This window comes from Chelmon rostratus, chromosome 11 (assembly GCF_017976325.1).
Source record: "Chelmon rostratus isolate fCheRos1 chromosome 11, fCheRos1.pri, whole genome shotgun sequence".
NCBI lineage: Eukaryota > Metazoa > Chordata > Actinopteri > Chaetodontiformes > Chaetodontidae > Chelmon > Chelmon rostratus.
In genome coordinates, this window is record NC_055668.1 from 17,036,953 (window position 1) to 17,058,988 (window position 22,036).

General features: G+C 40.9%; 1 protein-coding gene across 1 annotated transcript; it reads left to right on the forward strand.

Moving 5' to 3' along the window:
* The first annotated feature begins 310 nt into the window (after window positions 1-310).
* On the forward strand, window positions 311-16,984 carry LOC121614105 (carbohydrate sulfotransferase 15-like). The gene is made up of 8 exons (XM_041947884.1): window positions 311-455; window positions 10,194-10,727; window positions 11,528-11,867; window positions 13,163-13,306; window positions 13,923-14,079; window positions 14,250-14,406; window positions 14,979-15,126; window positions 15,299-16,984. The coding sequence occupies exons 2-8, from the start codon at window positions 10,269-10,271 to the stop codon at window positions 15,487-15,489; spliced, it is 1,596 nt and encodes a 531-aa protein (XP_041803818.1). The 5' UTR covers window positions 311-455; window positions 10,194-10,268; the 3' UTR covers window positions 15,490-16,984.
* The last annotated feature ends 5,052 nt before the right edge of the window (window positions 16,985-22,036 follow it).

Below are 22,036 nucleotides of genomic sequence, written 5' to 3' on the forward strand. Positions count from 1 at the left end.
AACTATTTTCCATTTTGCAGGTAAGCCGTCCACACAGCGACCAATGGGGGAGTCCCTACAGGCGCTGGCAGAAGTCGCCTGCATCTATTGATTTGCTTTTAAAGCGTTGTACCATCTATCATAACGGCTCGTCAAACCTGGTCAATATAAGCATTTGGAGGCTGAAATGAAGACAAAATAGACTGCGCGGCCGGTGCTCCATGCTCGCCCCCTCCCCTCTTCTCCCCGCTCTCTGGCGCGGCTCAGTCAGATGGAGACTCCAGAAAGTCTCGCATTTCCGCGACAAACCCCCAGCCGGCGTCGGTCAACATGAACACCGCGCACGCTGAGGACACGCTGGCTTTTCTTTCGTCCACACACCTGTCGGGCCGTTTTAATCGCCTTGATTGGCGGTCATCATGGCTCGTGAGTGGCCACACGAGAAGCGCGTGGATTAAAACCGACCCAACTCCAGCGTGAGTATCTTTGTTAGTTACTTACAAAAAGGATTTTGAAATTTCCCGATGTAATTAGAGATTAATTCTTATCTGAATGACGCTTTTGTTTAATTATTTAAAAGTGCACAATCTTGGTACTAAAAAGAGTTGCGTGTTTTGCCATAAATTCACCTTCTTATCAGTTCATAAGTCTCGAAGGATTGACAGTATGGGGTAGTTTTGCTGTCTATGAATAGACATCCTGTATAGCAACACCCAATAATAGCTTAAACTTAATTGGAACATTAGAAAGACACAATAAAAGCACTACAATATGATCCAGTCCCTTAAAGCCACAGTATGTGTTAAAGACTCTGTAACGCTTCAAACTAACATCCGCCTGGTTGCATTTTCTCCCTTGCTGAACAGCTGCAGAATATCTCAGTGTCATGTCTCTGGGCGGTAAAAGACTCTCAGTCTGCCAGAGATTCAGCCACAAACAGCACTGTGTTATTATGCAAAGATAAAACTTCTGTAAACATTTGTGCACATGCTGCCAACGTTTTGCATTTATCTTGTAGCCACTTTTCTGTTTATTGTAACAAGCTGGAGTGTTCTCCGTCTGCACCTGACTGTTTGACAGGTTTCCCCCTGGCTAGCTCCCTCCATTATGCCTAAATGGTTTCTCTCACGCATCCCGGCAAACAAGCCATGAAATGACTTGCGTGTGTTCTTTTTCCAGCTCATTGCTGGGGTTTGGTTTGAAGTCTGGGGCGACATTTGTTGATGTGTCACGTGTTTGTGCACTCGCTGTTTCTGTTTCTTTCTTTCAATTTCCTCCCATTTTTGCCCATTGTTGTGTGAAAGGGGAGGGGGTCCTGCCGAGGTCCTGACAGGCATATGACCTTTGGACAAACCCGTCTCTGTGGACTCTCAGTGCAGCTTAGAAATCACTGAAGTTGCAGTCCATATTTAATTGGAGAGTGAAAGAGTGGGAGCCGTGTGTGAGAGGAGGAGGACATAAATGTGGTGTGTTTGTAGCACCTCTCCATGCCTCATAATGTACACACCCAAGCCTAACCTCACTCCAGCTGCTGGACCCAGCCCTGCAGTCATGGTTTACTGGGCAGGAAGGCTTTACGTTGCCCCCTGGGTTTGCAGAACAAATTTCTGGAGCTGCTGAGACGTCAAAGCCATGCTTCTTTTGGCAAGGCCTAATGTTCGTAGGCTTAGGTAATGTGAAAAGTATGAGAGGGGAGCGGGAGAGTGAGAGAGTCGTACCATGTCAGATTGTTTAGACTGGACTCTGGGGGTCCACCACAAATGGAAGAAAATGATTCTGTAACACATCACATTAGGAATGTGGGAGGATTGCATGATACTTAAGTGTTCTGGCAACAGCTCAGAGTTTCTATTTCTAGAGCCGGTAGTTTTAGCCTGGCAACAATCCTCAGTAATGCAAGACTGGTTCTGCATTATTTCTAGCATCAGCGGTCTTCTAGAAAGGAAGATCCAGCGTGGTCAAACTTTTACCTGCGTCTGTCACTCCCGTCTTCTGCTTGAGCTGTCCTTTTGTTGAGTAATTTACCTGATGGATGATGTTTTTGACTGGGATCTTGCTTCTTGCTTGTTTTTCTTTTCCGTCTGAGGACGTGTTGTTTGAACATCACATGTGCTTCAGTTGTACCAGGACGCTTTCCCCTTCACCGCAGTTGATTTTAAAATGTATTCTGTTCATTTTTCAATCCCTTAAGATGCATATGTTTGGTTTGATTGGTCCTTTATTGCAATAAAAGAAAATTGATCAACAATACAAGATAAAAATGCTCAGTTAAATGCATCCAGTCTGATGCAACTAATGACCTTTCATATACAGTACAAAAAAAATGTTGATTTAAACGGTAGCTTGAGTATTCAGACCATTATGACTCATACTGCGTCAGAAAGCAAGTTTATTATGAAGTGCTAACAATTTTAAAACTCTTTATCCAACATTTAGCTTTACTATGTAAACGCTGACTGCAATCTTTAGCTAAGATAAGAATTTACCTCCAAAAAGCTTAAAATCCACAATAAAAGAATAAAACATATCCAACAAATTAAAATGTCTTTAATTAGCTGCGTACGTGCTGCAGCCCTGGATTAGATCCTGTATGAGTCACCAGCCAAGCCAAATATTTTCCCTAAAGTATTAAAGCACTACAGTTGTGGACGAGGCAGTGCTCAAAGTGATGTTCATAAAAGTCTTGAGTGATTCATAACATTTAATTATTATGTTCATGACGCATAGTAATTACAGTCCAATTATAAAGGTTAAAATAAGAATGATTCATTTCACAAGTATGAATTCTTTTATTTTACCTCTTACACCTTGTGGAAGCATACAGAGTGTATGAACAGCTGTTGGCTCCCAAGAGTTAATAAAGAAATCCAATAAGTACGATCAAGAAGCTACATGCCCGGTGGAAATGTTTTGTGGGTGCCAAACAGGACTTACAGTAGTAGGTCGTCACACACAATCAAATGCAGCAGCAGTTGAACAGTACTGACAGGTTCTGTCTTCAAGTGTCTTTCATCAGCACAATTGGCAGCCAAATGCACTCCTGGCTGCTATACTCAGGAAGATACATGTGTTAGATGTGTGGACAATATCAGGTTGTGCCTGCTAACCAAAGCCCCAAGCTTTTTCCACTTTGTCACTGGCTGGATTTATTGTGGTTCATCATTTTTGAGCAACAACAGAGGTGAGGCACATGCTGTTTGTTGCCATTCTAGACTGGAATTGTGGCATTATCAACAAAATTCAGTAAGCTAAATCATGATTTCAGTAATCTGTATTCAAAACACTTGATTATGACAACTTTGATTTGACAAGGTTAGCCTTTAATTTTCTTTGAAGAGAAAATATTACATTATAACATAACTGCCCATAAAAGCAGTGTGGCATGACACCCCCTGGCTAAAAAAGACATTTCCATACATAGTCATTACAAAAGAATGGCTGTAAAATGATGCATATATTTCAGAATGTGGAAGTGAGTGACAATTAGTTCCAGGCGCAATAGCAAAAGTCTTGAATAGCCACATAGGAAAGAAATGTGGAGAAAAAGTAAATAAAAAAGTAAGCCTGCACTGGTGGTCTAATGCTGTTTATTCTAGTAATACTAGTAATTGACCTAACTTATGAATGATGCCCAACCACAGATATTTTGTCATGTCTTCACGTCTTCTGCTCAGATTTCTGTCTCCTGGAAATATCTTGAATCTTCATCCATTACAGTCTCCGAGACTCTTCCAAATCACCACACAAATCTTGGTTGTCGCCTGCTAGAATATCTCTCTTAGGCATGCGCCATCGTTGTCTGACCATGATGTTGTGTGCTGTCATCCCCCAGTGACCTGAAAACTGCACTTCTTCACCATCTTTTCTGCCCCTCTCTGACAAACTTGCCTGGGAGGGCCAGCAGAGTGGTGGCCTTCATGGTGATGAGATGATTAGGAGTGAGTGGTTCCAAGCTATTTGGATCATTCAGGTTGTCAGTTTTAATAGGGTGGCTGTTTACGATTGCTGTGGCATTATACAATAAAGTCCTCAGGGTCATTTAGTTTACAGCGGGGAGTGACAGTGTAGAGTTCCCACACTCCACTAGCATGACTTGTATGAGGTGTGTTCAAGACAAAATCACATTGTTGTCCTGCAAAACTGATTGCTAGTGCCAAAAATAAACTGCAGTTCATTTTTGTGCACCAACAAAATTGCTACCTTGGCCACATTTCATTTGTCTGACTAAGCCCTCCAATGCAATTAAGCAACACACACCATTGATGGAAGCAGTCGGCAGCTCATCTGACGTCTAAAGATAAATGGCATGAGAGCAACAGCACAGAGTGATGACACGTTGACGGACTGTTCACAAAACCTGTTTCGAGGCAAACTGCTAAACCTGACAACGATGCTCCACCCAAAATCAGTTTGAACACTGTAAGACTCATTATCTTTTTCAAGTATCACTTGTCAAACGGCTGTTACCTATAAAACAGACCTGCTTCACAACAGAGGAGCAGCGAGACTCCAGCTTTTGGTAGGAATGTGTTCACGGTTTGTGGGTATGTAGTCCTTCATGTACGCAGTCGGAAAGCGGATGTGTGTTGCAGGGCTGTAACCGTTCACACTGAGACACCTTTTTACTGTATCACAGGTTAGTTTGACAAACATCCACTTGCAGTTCATGACTCACCTCTTTATCAATAGAAGCGGTGTCACTTTTTGTCAAAGTTTTTCTTTGTATGGGTTTGCAGCAGATGACAACCACACTGGAACTATCCATGAAGCACTTGCAGATTGTCCTTCTCTGGCAACATTAAGTGATAGCAGCTGTAGTTGCTGATGTGTTATTTTTTGTTGCATTTTCCATACCAACACGCCTTTCTCCCCTCACACCTCTGACGTAATCGTCATCGTGAAGGCAGGTTGGGTGCCTTCTGATAATCCTTTGCACTGTGACCTTGTTTCAAATGGCCAAAACAGTTTATTGTCCAGGAAATATGTCTTTCAATCGTCCAGTGACCTTTTCATGAATTTGGGCAATTGTGGAGCAGATGTGTGTCTTGGCACAACATGCATGGCGATCTGAATTTGCTGTGGTTGATGTTTGCTTGTCACAGCGTACAGCTGATTGTTCAGACTAAAGGTACTTGCCTTATCTTGCCGTACTCTTGAGCTTGTGTGCTTAAGTCTCCATTTTTCCACCATAAGAAGCACAGGTAGTACTGGACTTGAAACTGATGAAACGTTGTATTTTTATCACACATTAAAGCTCCTTGATGCTGCTGAAAGTGTACATGGAAGCCTGTTAGATTGTTCATTATGTCTGGTCTGGACAGAAGGTGCTTGTTTCGACTCATTACTTTTTGCTTGGCTAAGCAGTCAAAGGCAACAAGCAGTTTTTCTGGTTTCTTGGGTGATAAGTACCATGATGTGGTATATACCATTTCTCAATTCATCACCCTGACCTTCCTTCCTTCACCTCTTTTGGTGATGTCACTCATGTATGTAACATAATCTGTCCCATGTCTCATTTCTGGAGAATTTGCTCTTAAAGTAGATGAATTGGACCTCTGGTGATAATGTTGTCAGACAGTTGAAACCTATCAAGAGTTCTACAAAGTAGCAGCAGGTCCTGTCTTTGATTGTGACAGGTCAAGTGTTTGACTGTTTTAGGGCTGGGCTCTATCCAGTTTTTGATACTGCTAAACCAAATGTCCCTGCAGTATACAGTATTACTAGCTGATATAGGGTGAGGAGCTCTGCTTCTCCGGGGTGACAGGAACCAGTTGAGGTGGCTTGTGCATCTGGTCAAGATGCCTCCCTCGGGAGGTGTTTCGGGCATGTCCATCTGGGAGGAGACCTCGGGGCAGACCTAGGACAAGATGCAGAGATTATGTCTCTCAGCTGGCCTGACAATACATTGGGATTCCCCCAGAAGAGCTGGTGGAAGTGGCTGGGGAGAGGGCTGTCTGGGTTTCTTTGCTAGGCTGGCTGGTTAAATTGCCCTGTTAGCTATTGGTAGCATTCTGTTATATAGGCCTATACTCTTTATCCATGTGTAGATTTGAAGGTCATACAGTATGATGAACAACTGAAATCAATTGAAGACATGGAGGAAGACACAGTGGTTAGTATTAAAAAACAAAAAACAAAAAAAACCCAAACTTAAATCTGGATCAGGGTTAATTTTCAAAATTGGGCATTTAAAAGTGGAAATTTGATCCTGAACTTACAAAAACAGGATATGGATTTGATCAACAAATCCTAACCTGAGTTTAGATCATCAGATATTTCATAACTCCAAGTTGCAGGTTAGGTCGATGCTAAAAATGAGGATAATCCCAATCTCACTGGAACTGATTTAACAGATCTGATTCAAGGTTTTGAATTGCTGGACCCTAGGGACTTCTTGTTCTTGTCCTTGAACAACAGTTACTAAGTCTAAATCAAGTCAAGTCAATAAGACCCAATATCTCAAAGAAAAAAAAATTCAAAGCAATATATGACGTCCAGAAAATGCGTATTAAAAACTTTAATTCTGGCCCCTCTGAAGACATCTTCTGGAGGTACAGACTTCATAATATATTCATGCTCGATATGGGCTGAAAATGTGGAACCCCAAACACATTTCTCTGTCATTGGAATGAGTGAAGCGCCAACCTGGAACATGGTGCCCACTGTCCAGTTCTCTTAATACTTCCATGCAGTTTACAGACTGACGTCTTGGTTCAGCTTCGACTCACCAATGCTTGTGTCATTCTCCTGCGCAGGAGGCACTATTACCAGTCTTTTGCGTACACTCACTTTTCTTATCAACTCCAACAACAAAGTGCTTCAGGTAAGATGGCAAAACCTGTCGGACTTTGATGCTTTTTCCAAAATCACAGCAATCCCTTTTGAGAGCACAATAATTAATAGATAGATAGATAGATAGATAGATAGATAGATAGATAGATAGATAGATAGATAGATAGATAGATAGATAGATAGATAGATAGATATACTTTATTTATCCCAAGCTGGGAAATTGCAGAAATAATAGAAGGAAGAAGTAGAATGGCCAGAACTCTGAAAATAAGAACCAAGTTGAAATAAACTTGTCTTCTTACTTACTTCTTGCTTCAGCAGCCTGCTTATTTAACAGATAAAAGGTATGGTATGTAAGAACTGACCACCTGTTGATCGTCCCCCCAAACAAATAGATTGCTATAGCTTTTAGCTTTACCTAGTTAGCTCAGTTAGCTGTGCAGCCATTGGCACTATATCCTGACTCAAGTCAGCAGGACCTGGAGCTCAGAGCACTTGGAGAGTGTTGGTAATTACACAGATGAACAGATGGAACAGTATTACCTTTGTTGACATTTTTGAGTTTTGTTAGACGAGAAACAAGACAAAAGAGCTTGTGATATCTCTGCAACACTGCATTAGTTCAGCATCACTGGACGGTCTACTTCCGGAAATATTTCTGCACTCAGGGAGCTGTTAGATTTCATGCCAAGATTTCAAAGCATTACATAATCTGATTGCGAAAATGACCTGAAAAAGAAAACAAACAAACAAAAAAACCCCACAACTGATTGTTGTCTTCTGTTCTTCAAATTATGTTGAATTTTGATTACTTTTTCATGCATATGGAGGTTATGGCAGTTTGATATCCTGTCTGTCTTTATTTGAATTCCCCATCAACAGGGAGGCTTTCCTTTTGTGGCATTGGTGCCTCCTATAGGGTCAGGGTGAGTTTACACAGTTCTAAACATGAAGACATGATTAAAACCTGTTTCAGAAGAGGCGAGAGTATGTGTGTGTGCTGAATGCTGGCTCCTGGAACTGATTGTTCTCTACCTGATATTGTGGTTGCACTGGATCATCTTTTTTTCATAATGCTAACCAGAACTGTAATTCTGCAGACAGCATGTAGTGGTTTGTCTGTGGATAATCTTTGATTGTGTGTTGATTTTCATTTGCTGTTTAGTTGGTGTCTTAATAGAGGTGATTAAATTAACTGCAACGACAGCGATACACTGATGCTATTTTTCATGTGGAGCTCCCACTACAAAACAGCAGATTTCAAACCCTCAGCTATGTTGAGTTCAGTGTGTGATTGGAAAAGAGGCCACGTCTGTTGGACAAAACTTTTCATTTCGCATTCACTGGTCAAAAAATCAGCTGGGGCTGTATTATAGCTGTGAGTAGCTCGCGAAGCCCACCCATCTGTGGTTATTGAGGTCCACTCTGCTTCTTTGAGGCTGATATACCTTGATATTTATCTTGTTCTGGGACTGTTCGGGCTCCTTTGGCCTGGCTGACGCTTTTTCTCACAGCATGTTGTGATTTGAGCTTTTCTGGGTGGCGATGTGCCAAATGGAAAACCAAAATGCTGCCACACATCAGCTATAAAAGGCGATGGAGGATCCTCAATCTTATTTTCTTTATCAACACATTCATTTGTGAATTTCTCATTGCACCCTCTACTATAATAATACAATGGAGAGATAGTAAATAACCATGCAATGTCATGTTAGATAGTGTCAGAGGTTCACAATGATGTTGAGCCATTTTTTTTATCATGACATCACGAGAATAGCTGTTAGTGATTTATAGATTTCTCATAGTTATTGAAAATGCACTATTCATCCAATGAACAAAATAAATTGGCTGCACTTGGTAAACTCATTAACATGTGACCCAAGCTTGATGACATATAATATATAGAAACATATATAATAAGACACATTGCACCAGCAAGATGAGAAATGTCCCATCCAGGCTTTGAAACCACATCAATCTTGACATTTTGTGTTGTTTGGACAGCAAAGGCATCTAATGCAATGATGAATGCAGGTTTTTATTTTGAGTCAGCAGGATTTTGATAGTGGATTTTCACCTCAGTCAATCCCGCCTGCTGTTTGCTTCCCACCATGGATCGATTCTCAGACCAAAAAGGTCTAAAGGCTGTTGTTGCTGCTCTTTCTCACAGTGTTTTTCCTCATCTCTGCTGCTTCATTTCTCCACTCTATACTTTACCCTTGACTCTCACTGTCCTCTTTCTGCTCTGTCATATTTCCAAATCTCTGATTTTTTCCTCAATGGAGACACTCATCTTTTATAAGAATAATAGATTCATAGATACAGAGAGCAGAGAGGAGAAAAAATACCTGGATTTGTAGAAATAAAGATATGCATGAAGGCATGAAGGAAAATCGTGCGAGAGAACACAGCTAGAAAGTGCTTTCCACATCATCTAAAAGCATAAAAAACAACATCAAATTCCAGACATAAAAGTAAGGCAGGAATTAGGATTAGCATCAGAAGGATGTGTGCACACATTCAGCAGGTCCACACTCATGCAGACTTTGTTTGACTTTAATGATGTAAATGTGAACATGTTGAGCAACATCATGTTTTTGTGGCAGCACTTTAGGAGCCTGGTGCTGTGAAGCACTGTAAAATCAGAGAGTGCTTCATGTAGTTCGATAAGACTGGTGCAGGACTTCATTACCTGGTCCAGTGGGATTCCTAAACCAAACAAACTCTGTGACAACTGAAAAAGAAATACATTACTGACTGAAGAAGTGTCAGAGAAGTGTTTTAAGAACATTTTACTCTTGGATGTCTGGATTTTTTTTTAGCACTGAACCCTAGAAATCATAATACTTACTCTCTTACTATTCAAGTGAAGGGAAAAGAAAACAAAATGCATGCACATTGCCACACTGTGTGTTCACCTGTATCAATACCCTACTTGGTTCTCTCTGTGAAAAAACTTTGATAGTAATATTTCCAGGTTAACAAACTACTGCTCTCGGTGAGCTTTTGGCTCACAGAGAATAATCATATGTTTTTAGTTTTGAATTACAGACTAGTATATTATTCTGACCTTGAAAGTGTCAGAAGAGCTTGTCTTTGCATGTGCTGTATACGTAGCTCTCATCATAAAGTAAGGGATCTCCATCCAGCAGACCTCACACATTCTGCAGCTGACCTCAAACATTTTAGAGGTGACTTGTGGTATAGAAGGGGGTCTAGACTGAAATGCACATGCTTACACCCATACCATACCCATAAAGACTCCCTCAAATACTCTAATATTAAAAATGTTTAAACCACTTTTCATGGAGATGACTGAAATACATCAAAATAAACTACACCGCTGCAGTTTTGGTGAAGGGAAAACTGGAGTCACATAAAAAGCTGTGTGCCATGTTTTAACAAGTGTTTCTGATTTCCAGGAGGCCCTGCTGAAGATGGGGGAGCATGTAAGAAAATAAGACAAATGATGACCTGAAGATTAAAGACGATGATGAATGGACACATCAAGACACACAACCTCCTCTAGAAGAAGCATTGAAAGAATCATTTCCCTGATCCTTTTTGTACATGTTTATGGTGCCTCTGTTTTGTTTTACTTTTGGGAAACGAACATGTCTGAAAATGTGGAGATTAAGTTGGCATCCCTTTTGTCACTGACTCGCCTGGGGAGGTTTTCAAAAATTAAAGTGGTTTGCTTCCTGATTGTCTTGACACTGACGCTTCTCATCATGGCTTCCTACAACCTGACGTGGGACAAGACAAGATTTCCCTTCACCACCTCACCCAATCAGGTCAGGCCTGGGGTCGTCCAGTCAAACACAGCAGCAGCTGAAGTTTCCTCTAAAAACAATTTAATAGACATGAAACAGCTGGTGGAGATCATTAACTCCAAACTGGAATACACACCCAGGAAGGTGCCTGATGAAAAGGATGTCATTGAAATGGACTCTCATGTACGTAAGTCTGTGGAAAAATGGTCTAACTGATTTTTGCTTCACATCATGAGACCAACAATGACTGCTGGCAAGTGATAATTCATTCAGAGACTGACAAATAACAAACACCTTACAATCAGCACTGCAGTTAAATGCCTGTTTGGTGAAGCTCATAATGACCAGTGTTTGTTGAGACTGACACTCACACTTGGAGAGTAAAGTAAATATTAGGTTACATGTATGACTAAGTGTTGCGAAAGCCCTTCTGACTGCTATGTACTAATATACTGTAACTCTCCTGTGTTTGGTGCATGTTCTCATCATACTTTTCAGTGTTAACCTACCCAATTTTGCTGTGTTAATGGCATAAAGCAAGAGCAACTCTGACACTTACACTGGAAATCACAGTTACAGTGGTAATGAGTCAATGAGTTGAATCACAATTAGTGTTGTGTGTCAGTCATAGACATATGAATGTCTAACAGAGTTTTCGAAGCAAAATAATGCAATTCACAGTAACTAACAGTGGAGTGGCCAAATACTGAAGTTGATTAAGCATCAGTCGCAAAGCTGCAAAATTATGTCATGTGCCCCTTAATTATGGATTTTTGACACTTTTTAAGTCTTGCAAATAATGTAAATGATATGAATTCAAGGTGAAAATAGCTGCTGTTCTCCGTGACCTTATGAAACAAAAATGGAACATAATATCCTCCTTCGAATCATGATTTAACAACCAGGTACTCTGTATTGTACAATATTTCTGCTATTTTGTCCACCCTCTGTCATGTCTAATATTGTTTTGTTCCTCTCTGCAGTTGTTCTCTGTAATTCCTCGCCATTTCCTGCCTGGTATCAAGAGCCCTTGCTGGAATGAGGAGATCTCCAGTGAACGCAGCACTAATCCATACAGGAGGAGGCCCTTTTCTCTGCAGTCATCTGGCGTTAAGACTGTGTTTGACAACCGAAGGACCAACTTAAATAAGCACTTACAACACAGAGACAGCAAACAGTTTCGTTTGCGCTGCTTGCCGTACTTCTACATCATTGGCCAACCAAAGTGTGGCACAACTGACTTGTACTACAGGCTGCGACGGCATCCAGAGGTCAGGTACAGCACAGTGAAGGAACCACACTGGTGGACTAGGAAACGCTTTGGTAAGTCAGAGATTGAGTTTTTTGATGAAAAGCTTGTGGAAGCTAGCTGATGGCAGACCTGTCAATCCTTTTCCTGGGAGTCTTGCATATTTTACCCTTCTCTCTCTTGCTCTCTCCCTGTTTCAATATTTTCCTTGAAATCTCCTGCATTCTTAAACTCTCTAAAAGTAAAAATGGTTGGCTGGAACATTGACTGTGTTTGCTACATTCTCCTCCGGTAAAGCAGGTGGCAGCATTCACAGCATTACCTGTAACATCTAGTGACGAGGAGTCATTCACTCAAATGGAGCCTGCCCGTAAAATACACATAAGAACAAGAAGGATGAGCCAAAAAGGCTGAAAGTGTGTGCAAGTATCTCACCTAATGGGGGGAGACTTAACCTGTACTTAACAAAGAACAATGTCAGTGAAAGTCATGCTTTTTGTAAAATATGCCACACAGATTTTAATTTATCGCACAGAGGGAAAAATGACAAATCTGTCAAGCTAAAGTGTGCCCAAGAGGCACAGAAACATGCTCCACCAGTGAGTGCATTCATACCTCTCTCATCCAGTTTTATAATTACCCTCTGCTACCAATCACAAGTGAAGCATAATGTGTAAGTTATGTGTACACGTCCTTCAAGTAATACATAAACTAAGGGCTGACTTTACATGCCATTTTGTGTTTTCATATATTTAGCACAGGGAGGTTCACAGCATTTCATTTTCAACCAGGAGCTGTAGTCGTGAAGATTCCTGGTGCAAGGAGTTGTTCTAATTGATGCGTGTAAAAGAACATTTTTAGGATGATGACGTTTTGTAAGAATTTCCCCTTACAGTTGACTTGATCCTGGTTCAGATAAAAGGTATTCACACCTTTAAATAAAAGTAAATAAAATAAAATGTTTTCTTTTACTACACAAGACTAAATTAATTTGCAACATGAAACTCTGCAGCTGCTTCATTTTAAAGTGCTTCTTTTATTCTCTTCACTGAAGAGCTTTTACTATGAGCAACTAGCAGGAAGTGCTGTGTATGAACAGGACGTCTAAATTGCCAAAAATGTAGAACTAATGCACTGTATAACTATTGTTCTATTTTCCTGTTGTCTACCTCTTTATTTTTAAGTATTTTGCTAAATTTAGTCAAAGTCTCTGTATGTGCAGGTAGACTTGACCAAAACATTCAGGCTTTCAATTTTCTTTTAGTTTGCTTGACCTGATTGAGTTTGTATAATCCATCAAATTAATTTTCTGGTGCAGTGTATGAAAGAGTATATAATGAGTGATATTTTGGTGTACCTCTGGGTGCAGGATATGTCCATGTCAGAGATGGCTTCAAGGGAATTATTCCTGTGGAAGATTACCTGGATCTCTTTGACAAGGCAGCCCAACACATCCAAGAAGAAATGAATAGAAACTCATCTGGAGACCACCACATGACCCAGTTCGTAACAGGTGAATACATGTAAAGTGTTGGTGTGTGGTGGTGGGTATGACTTGGTATTGTTCGTGTCCACTCTGCATCAGATGGAAGAGTGTCTCACCTTTAAAGTTTTCATTTCGTATTTTCTGACCGTCAAACAGCAAAATTACAGCTCTTGTCAGATGACTGCTGGTCCCAACATACTTTTTTAAGTGTGTGCACTACTCACTGCATTTTAAAGGTCCAGTAGTGTGTAGGATTTTGTGGCATCTAGTGGTGATGATGCGGATTGCAACCAACTGTATTCTCTCGCTCACTCTCTCCTACGAAGGCTGTAAAAAATGTGCTAAATGCGAAAGGCCCTTCTAAGAACCAGTGTTTGGTTTGTCTGTTCTCAATGACTGTAGAAACATGGTGGTGCAACATGGTGAACTCCATGGAAGAGGACCATGTCCCTTTGTAAATATAAAGAGTTCATTAATTAGCAAAAATACAACAATTCATATTTTTAGGTGATTATACACAAGTGATGAAAACATAATGGAATATAATATTTCTGCCAACTGATCCCGCTAAATCCTACACACTAAACCTTTAAAAGAGCTGTTGTTACACAAGGTGGCACTGAGATGATCTATGTGTTGACAGTTGAAGCCAGTGCATCCACTATGTGGGACAACCAAGCCTGGAGCTGTGTGCACAGAGACAGGAAGGAGACAGAGCCCGGTTTTCTGACCCAGGACTTCATCCACACACTGCAGCCTGGTGCCAAACTTATTGTCATCCTGAGAGATCCAGTAGAGAGGTACTATGGAGAAATCCATCCACCTGAAAAGACACAGATTTGACTCATTTTGCTTTTGTTTCTAAGGGGTTTCACACATTTGTTTGAATTCATAACTCCTATTGTACGTCCAACAAAATGTTCTTTCATATTTCCAACTGGCTTACACCTCTGTTTCTCTCTGTTCCCAGGCTTTATTCTGACTACCTGTATTTTAGGAAGGACAAAAAGTCAGTCGAGGACTTTCATCAGAAGGTCATGAAGTCTGTCCAGTTGTTTCAGTCCTGTCTGTCTCGGCGGTCACTTCGTTCCTGTGTCTACAACAGCAGGCTCCTTGATGCCATGCCGGTTAGATGAAATGATGTTCTCACTTTTGACTGTCTGAATCTCAGTTTACATCAGAATAATGACAATTTTTACACCTATATTTAGATCTACACAACAACAAACACCTAATTTCTTCTCTGACATTTTAAAGTTCTTGCACCTGTTCACTACACACTGAAAATTGTTTTCATTGATTGATTCACCTGCAATTTGGGCACAAATATTTTGGTCTCTTCAGAGCTGTTGTGTAGTTGTTCCTTTGAAAGCTCACATATCAAAGTGTTGATTGCAGAGCCCACTGTATAACTGGAACAGTGTCTGTTGTTGTGATGAAGTTACTTTAATGTGATTAAAGACTGAAGCTTGCTATATTCTATATTTAATAGAATAAAACCAACAATAATAATAAATATTGCATTGAATATTTCATGTTGAGAACTTTAAAAAACAAACAAACAGCTTTATCCCTTTGGATTTCCATACATTGTTTACATTATTTTGTCCACCACCTGTACGTCTGCTGTTTACTTTGACAAAATATTCTCACCTCAGGACATTTGTGGTGTTGACTCGATTTGATTTTTCCCCAACAGGTGAGACTAAATGTGGGGTTGTACGTTGTCTTCTTACTGGACTGGCTGACAGTTTTCCAGCGGGACCAGATTCTAGTTCTACGACTGGAGGACTACTCAGCCGACCTGAGAGCGACATTACAGAAAGCTTTTGATTTTCTGGGTCTAAGTAAGCATCCAAAAAGCTACAGCAACATACAATTTCTACATTAAAATCTTTACAATATCAGTCTAAAACAGCCAATATATTCCTGGCTGCGTCCTGTATTCATCTGGTTGTTTCTGCCTCAAGTCTTGACTTTTGTATTGAACTGGACTCCCACCTCCCCTCCTCCCTGCAGGTCCTCTGTCAGTGGAAAACGAGACAGAACTGATGAAAAAGCGTGTATCAAACAGCCGGCGGGGGGCAGACAGAAAACTAGGTCCTATGCTTCCAGCCACCAGAGACCTCCTCAGGGAATTTCACCAGCCCTTCAACCATAAACTGGCCAGTGTGTTGGACGACAGCGCCTTCCTCTGGAGTTACCCCTGAAGAGATAGGAGCGTGGACGAAACGTGAACGGCTGTGAAAAAGCACATAAAACCCTTAAAATGCATTGTTACATTCCCATAAATTCATTAATCCACACATCTGGATGGAAATCATGTGGTGATGGTACTATGATTTGACCTTTTATATAGAAAAATATCCCCTGTCCCATTAATTATTACATTGAAAATAATTTAATTTAATTTACAACACAGTACTCATTTGAAAGGGGTACATCTTATAACTTGTTTGGGCACACAGTTGGCTCTGTGGGTCATCAAGACCATATTGACAGCTGAGACATTTCAGTACTAACAAATGAAGTGTTAAAACCTCTCCAACCTCATTGATCCAGCTGTGCGTGAGTCAGTACAAACTCATACTGCAAACTGTTTGAACTTAAATTCTAGAAGAGATCTCAAAGTGGTCCTGAAACAATTTGTCCATATTTGAAGATTCACTTATATTTATCAAGCAAACCTTTGTCTCCCCTCTCTCAAATGTGAGGTTTTGCTGCTTTTCTGTGTTTTATTTAATTGTAAATTAAATATCTTTGGCTTTTGGTCATACTAAATATACAGTTTGAAGATTCTGAGAAATTCTGAGAAGGTTTTGTGTAAATGATGGTGTTCGAGTGACATCGTGTTCATATTGAGGAATTAATCACAAGAGGGCACTAAAACACAGATCATAAGTCCAGTACCTCAGCATCCAAACACTTTGTTCCACACACCTGTTTACCTTATTGTGATATTTCATAGTGTTATGACACAGGTCAATATGAGGGTGGTTGTTTAAGCCTGCCCACACAAAATTATAAACAATGTTTTTCTTTTTCAGTTCGAAGGAATTCATGTATCTGTGATTCAGGGCTGATGGGCACACATCATCAGGCTGCTTGATTATTGCAATAATAAAATACAGAGTAACAAACCAAATACAGTATAACCAAAGCCTGGAATTCAGGAGAGAGAGGGAGTTTAATGATAAAGCAGATGGTCAGACCAGACCAGGTCCCTGATGACCCGGATTCACCTTCCAGGCACCAGATTGAACCCCACAATCAAATTCTCAGGTGGTCACGGTAATTATATATCCTAAACAGTGCAATGTAAAAGAAAAACCACATTCTTCTTGCATATGCACAGTAATATACCTATATATCCATGCAGGTATACACACACACACACATACACACCGTTATACTGTATTTGATGAAGATACAATGTTGAAATGTCACAGTCTGCTGAATAGAGAATCTTGGAGCATTATTTTGCATGTGGCAACCAAGAAATTTAAAAAGAGAATAAATTTGTTTTATGGCTTTAACCCCACAAACTAATTTCCATATATTTCAGGAATTTATCATCAGGATTTTTGTATGTGTGTATGTGATGAGATATATGATATGTGGTAGTATGGAATAGTATTTTGCTTGAGAATTGTATGTTTGTCATAACCGAGTTTGTTGGCCTTGACAAAAATGGGAAGCAATTGTTGGTAAATTGAAAAAATTCTTTTCAATAAATAAACCAAGAGATAAACTTAGAAGTGAGGTGTGTTCGGTGGATGTGTGTGAAAAATGTGGTCTAAGGTTTTGTGAAGCGTGAAAACAAAAAGCAAAAGGCTCCTCGGACACCTTTAACACAACACAGGTAACACAGATGAATTACTAATTTAAACACTTCTACAGTCGTGATGGAAGCCCTTAACTGTGTCTGACTTGATGGTTTGACAACCTGTTTCATTTAAAAGCATTCTGATGACTTGTGACACTTTCCTTCTGTCATTGTCAACATGCTCTTATTGAGGAAAGAAAATCAGACATTAGACTGAGGAGGGCTTGTGCTGGAGAATCACCTTGTTTAGCTTTTCGATTATGTGCATTTAAAATGTAATTGGTGCAATGCAGGAGGCAATGTGAACTTTAATTACGACAGGTTCAACAAGATTAATATATCGTAATTTTATTTCCATAGTCATTTGGAACATCATATCCTTCTCCAAATCATGATTTAACAAAGGGGCTCTGTATTATACAGTATTTCTGTTATTTCCTTAGCATCCAGTGCACAGACATATTAACAAATTAATTAGCTTGAGCTCAGAGGTCTATTCTTGTATCCGCAAATGCCCTATTGGAAGAAAGTGACACCAAATAAGTTTATTGGTCCAAAGGGAGATACTTGATTTCTGTTGGTGTAAAGTAACCTTCACTCAGGTTGGAGAGACACAGACTCATTTTTCAGTGGGAGATGGCGGAGAATGTTGAGAGGAAAGCGGAGACTCTGACACTACAGGGTGATAATATTTGTTGCATGTTCTTGATGGTGCTACATCTTAAAAAGCGAAAACACATTGAGGATTGGAGAGTTTAGTCTACCGGTGAAGTGACCCCGAGGCAATTTGATTCTCCTGTCTCTTTTCTGGGTGAGTACTGAACATTAAGGCTACCGCCACAGTACACACTCTCTAGCTGATTGCTCTGTGAATTGGCATCGCCTCTTGATGATTTAGCCATGGAGTTGTAGCATAAAGTTGTGTTATTTTAGTTTTTTCCTAATGATAGAGGTGAAAAGTGTTGGTGTGTTTGTTTGCATTGTGTGAACAGAGATAACACTCAGCTTTAGTGTCATGTGTTATGAGACTAGTTGATCGTGTGCATTGCTGTGCTGTGTGCACAACCATTATTGTACAAGGGAATTTATACTCACATTATCGTACTTACATTATTCAGATGTGAGCAGTTAATGCTTAAATTGTTAGTAGTTTACACAATCATCTACAATTCAGAATGGTTTTACAATAATTTAAGTCATTTAATTGTTTTGTTTACATTTTATGATGAAATGGTCTATAATATTGAAGGTGATATTTTACATGTTAACCTTGCAATCCAACAGTTATCCAATGTTCTTGGGTTACATATTTAAAGGTTGTATTGTATGGATGACATTGATACAATTAAACTGTACAGTTTGAGTAGATTTGCATATGCTTTATATGCGCGTTGCGTTACACAAGCTGGGTTTTGTGAAAACCCTTTGATTCTGGATGCTTGTTTGAATTGGATTCTCTCCCTGGCGAGGGGGATGGTGAGCCACCCATGTCGGATCGAGAAGTTCCTTCAGTTCCTCACTGTGATGGAATTTACACGAGCTTTTATTATGCCTTACCATGTGTGCGTTGTGAACACCTGGGTGTTGTCATGAGCCATAGAATTTAGTGTTGGCATGCTGTCCACCCAGCTACTGGTGACAAAAATAGTAGAAACAAGGGGTTGCAGTTATTGCAGTGAAGGTGCGTTTAATTGCTGTAAGCCTAGACAACTAATTGGCAGTGGTCGGGAGAGTTGAAACTGTTTAGGACTTTGGGTTCAACAAGGAAAGCTGCAGCACCACCACAGGGTGGTTTGTTTTGGTTGAAGGTACCAACGAGGTTAAGTCTTTGGGAAAGACATCTTCGGGGTTAGCTGAATTTCATTCGCAAGAAGTGGGGGAACCTGTTCTGTGATCTGGGGGAATGGGGAGGCTCTGGTTGGCTTGTGGCCCTGGAGGCAAAGTGTTTCTTGATGTCTATGTTTGTCTATGTGTAAAGTTGTAAAGTTGTAACATGGATAAGAAGCAGTCCAAAGCAGGAACAGAGAGTAAATTCCTAATTGGTAAGGTACAGAAATGATAGAAGCAGGCAGCAGTGAACAGCACAAAGGTCAATCTGTCATTGAGAAAACTAAGCCTGAGACAAAGATACAGATACATAAATGTTCATATATATTTATATATAGACACAGACACAGACACAGACACACACACACACACACACACACACACACACACACACACGCACACACACACACACACACACATATATGTATACATATAAATACATTCTCTAAAATCAGGTCATTTATAAGAAAGGTCTTATTTGAAGAAGATCTCGCATTTTAAAGGGCCATGTTCAGTGACCTCTGTGATTTATGTTTATAAATTTGAAGTTATTGAGATTAGGGCAAGAGGATATTTCTTTGTTGTGGTATTTCATCTGTTCTCTGGTGGTAGTAATGGCAGGGATAGATGAATTGTTGGAGAAGTCGGAGGGTCCCGGTCCTGTAATGCAGCTCTCACTGTTAAATGTGTTTAAGTTTAAGTTTTTTTTTTAAGTTTATTTAATTTATTGATGCCAAGACTGGGAAATTACTCTCTGCATTTAACCAATCACTGGGGAAACACACACACATGCAAACATGCACCATGCAGTGAAACACACACAGGAGCAGTGGGCTGCAATCAAGCGCCCGGGGAGCATATTGGTACCTTGCTCAAGGGCACATCAGCCGGCTAATGGAGGGGGAGGGAATACTCCACCACACCCACATTTTTCTGCTGGTCCGGTGGGGGAATCGAACCGGTCGGCGATCTTCCGACCACAAGCCGCTTCACCAACCTCTAGGCCACGGAACGAAAATAATAGAGACTTGGACCTGGGGGACATCAATCACTGACAGGCTGGTCAGCAGGTGTGGGCTTGCAGCGGGGAGAGGTGGACGATGTGTGTGTGTGCTGGCAGCTGTATGTCAAATTAGTAGACAACAGACGGCTGCCAGATCTGTTCAGGTGCAGTCTGTCTGCCTTGAATAGCTGCCTCCTCTCCCAGAAGGCATCAAAGTTGTCTATGAAGCCCATAATGTGGGATCTACAGGCAGTAGAAGGCCAGGTGTTCAGGCTGAGCAGCCTGCTGAAACTACCAATATATATATAAAAAATACCTGACTGAAACTGTTTCACCGTATTGAAAAGGTCGATAAAATCCCGCTTTAGATGCTCTGACTGCTGTTTGGAGATACCATTGGTACCTGCGTGGATGACGATTCTGTTGACCTCCGGATAAGATCTCCTGATGTCTGGAATTTTCCTCCTTATGTCCGTAACGGTGGCACCCAGGAAAGACGGCGTGAAAGCCCCTCTCATCCACACGTTCCTCACCATGGAATCCCCAATCCCCAGCTCGTCCAGAACGCCAAAGCTGTTGCTCAGTTTGAGTGCACAGGGAGGGGAGCGTTTAAATGCCGACTTTTTGCTCCTTTTATTCCTCTGGACTTTTGACCACGGCATCTCCGCCGGAGTGGAACTGATCGGTCGCTTGAGCTTGGCTCCCTGGAGAAGCCAGCGGTCCGGTCTGGATGTTGGGTGTCCGGATTGTGGAGTCGAGCTCTGGTTCCCCTCTAGCGGCGCCTTGAGTTGCTCCCAGAGTGACTACTGTGTCTTCTTTGACCCGGTACAAGATGGAGATCCGCTTATGGAGTTCCAGAATGGTCTGTGACATGTGGAGGCAGTGATGGCACCCAGATGGAGAAGTGAGTGGTGGCATGCTTGTTTTGCTTTTGCTAGCAAAAAGTAAGCTCCGCGGCTAGCACTAGCTGGGCCTGGCGTTAGCTAACGTAAGTCAGCCAAGTCGACAAGGCCAAAACGCTTCTTCGCTTGCATACACAAGTGTTTCACAAGCTAGTCCTTCTTCCCACAAAATCACTTTGCAGACACCAATTTTCGCCCCGTGTTGATATCTACAGGGTTTTAGGGCTTTTAGCTCTAGTTTTGGTATCACGCTCTTTAACCCGATTCTTTGGTTGGGAGACCAAGAACAAGCTGAAGACATCTTCAGATCACAGATGTAAAATTTATTTAGGTCACAGGTCAAGTAAGGCAGCGCTGGGCTCAGTGTGACAGAGCTCTCGCAGGATGTCTGTCAGAAGGAGCACCGATTTCCGGCTGTTGGACCCGCACGGACTGAGTCCCATTGGCCAGTTATCTCTGACATGAACAGGCCAACCACTGTTCATATAACTTACTGAAAAGTGATATAAAAGATGAGTGAATGCTGTCATTGAGGCGTGTATCTATTGCAACAAACCTAACATGACAGATTAGAGAAGCCTGCTTATCAAACTAAACTGTGACATTGATTGATTGGTTGATTAAATGAGAACAACCAGTCAATATCATGAGTTCAGTGAAAAATTGCAAATCTAAAGTGAACAAAGGTCAATTCTAATGCTAATGCTGCAAAAATGTCAATCTTCTGCTGCACACAGAGCAGTCAGTATTTTTTGTGTCCATCTCTGTAAACCCAAGAGCAAATTGGTCTTGCTCTATGATGTTTACACCAAGTGATTGTAAATATTTGTGACTGATTATAAATATATATAATTATCGTGCCCACCTGAGAATTTGATTTGCGGTTCAACTGGTGCCTGGAAGGTGGAGCCTGGTCTGACTGTCTGCTTTATCATTAAACTCCCTCTCTCTCCTGAATTCCAGGCTTTGGTTATACTGTATTTGGTTTGTTAAAATCACCATAGAGACACTCTGTATTTTATTATTGCAATAATCCAGCAGCCTGATGATGTGTGCCCATCAGCCCTGAATCACAGATATTTGAATTCCTCAGAACTGAAAAAGGAAAACATAATTTATAATTTTGTGTGGGCAGGCTTAAACAACCACCTCATATTGACCTTTATCATAACATTGATTAATTCCAGAACATAAACATG

What these genes read in the sequence shown, in the direction of transcription:
- LOC121614105 (XM_041947884.1), top strand. Translation starts at nt 10,269, where the DNA reads ATGGACACATCAAGACACACAACCTCCTCTAGAAGAAGCATTGAAAGA. An exon ending in TCATTGAAATGGACTCTCAT is followed by an intron (nt 10,728 to 11,527) that starts GTACGTAAGTCT and finishes TCCTCTCTGCAG; the next exon opens with TTGTTCTCTGTAATTCCTCG. An exon ending in TTTTGATTTTCTGGGTCTAA is followed by an intron (nt 15,127 to 15,298) that starts GTAAGCATCCAA and finishes TCCTCCCTGCAG; the next exon opens with GTCCTCTGTCAGTGGAAAAC.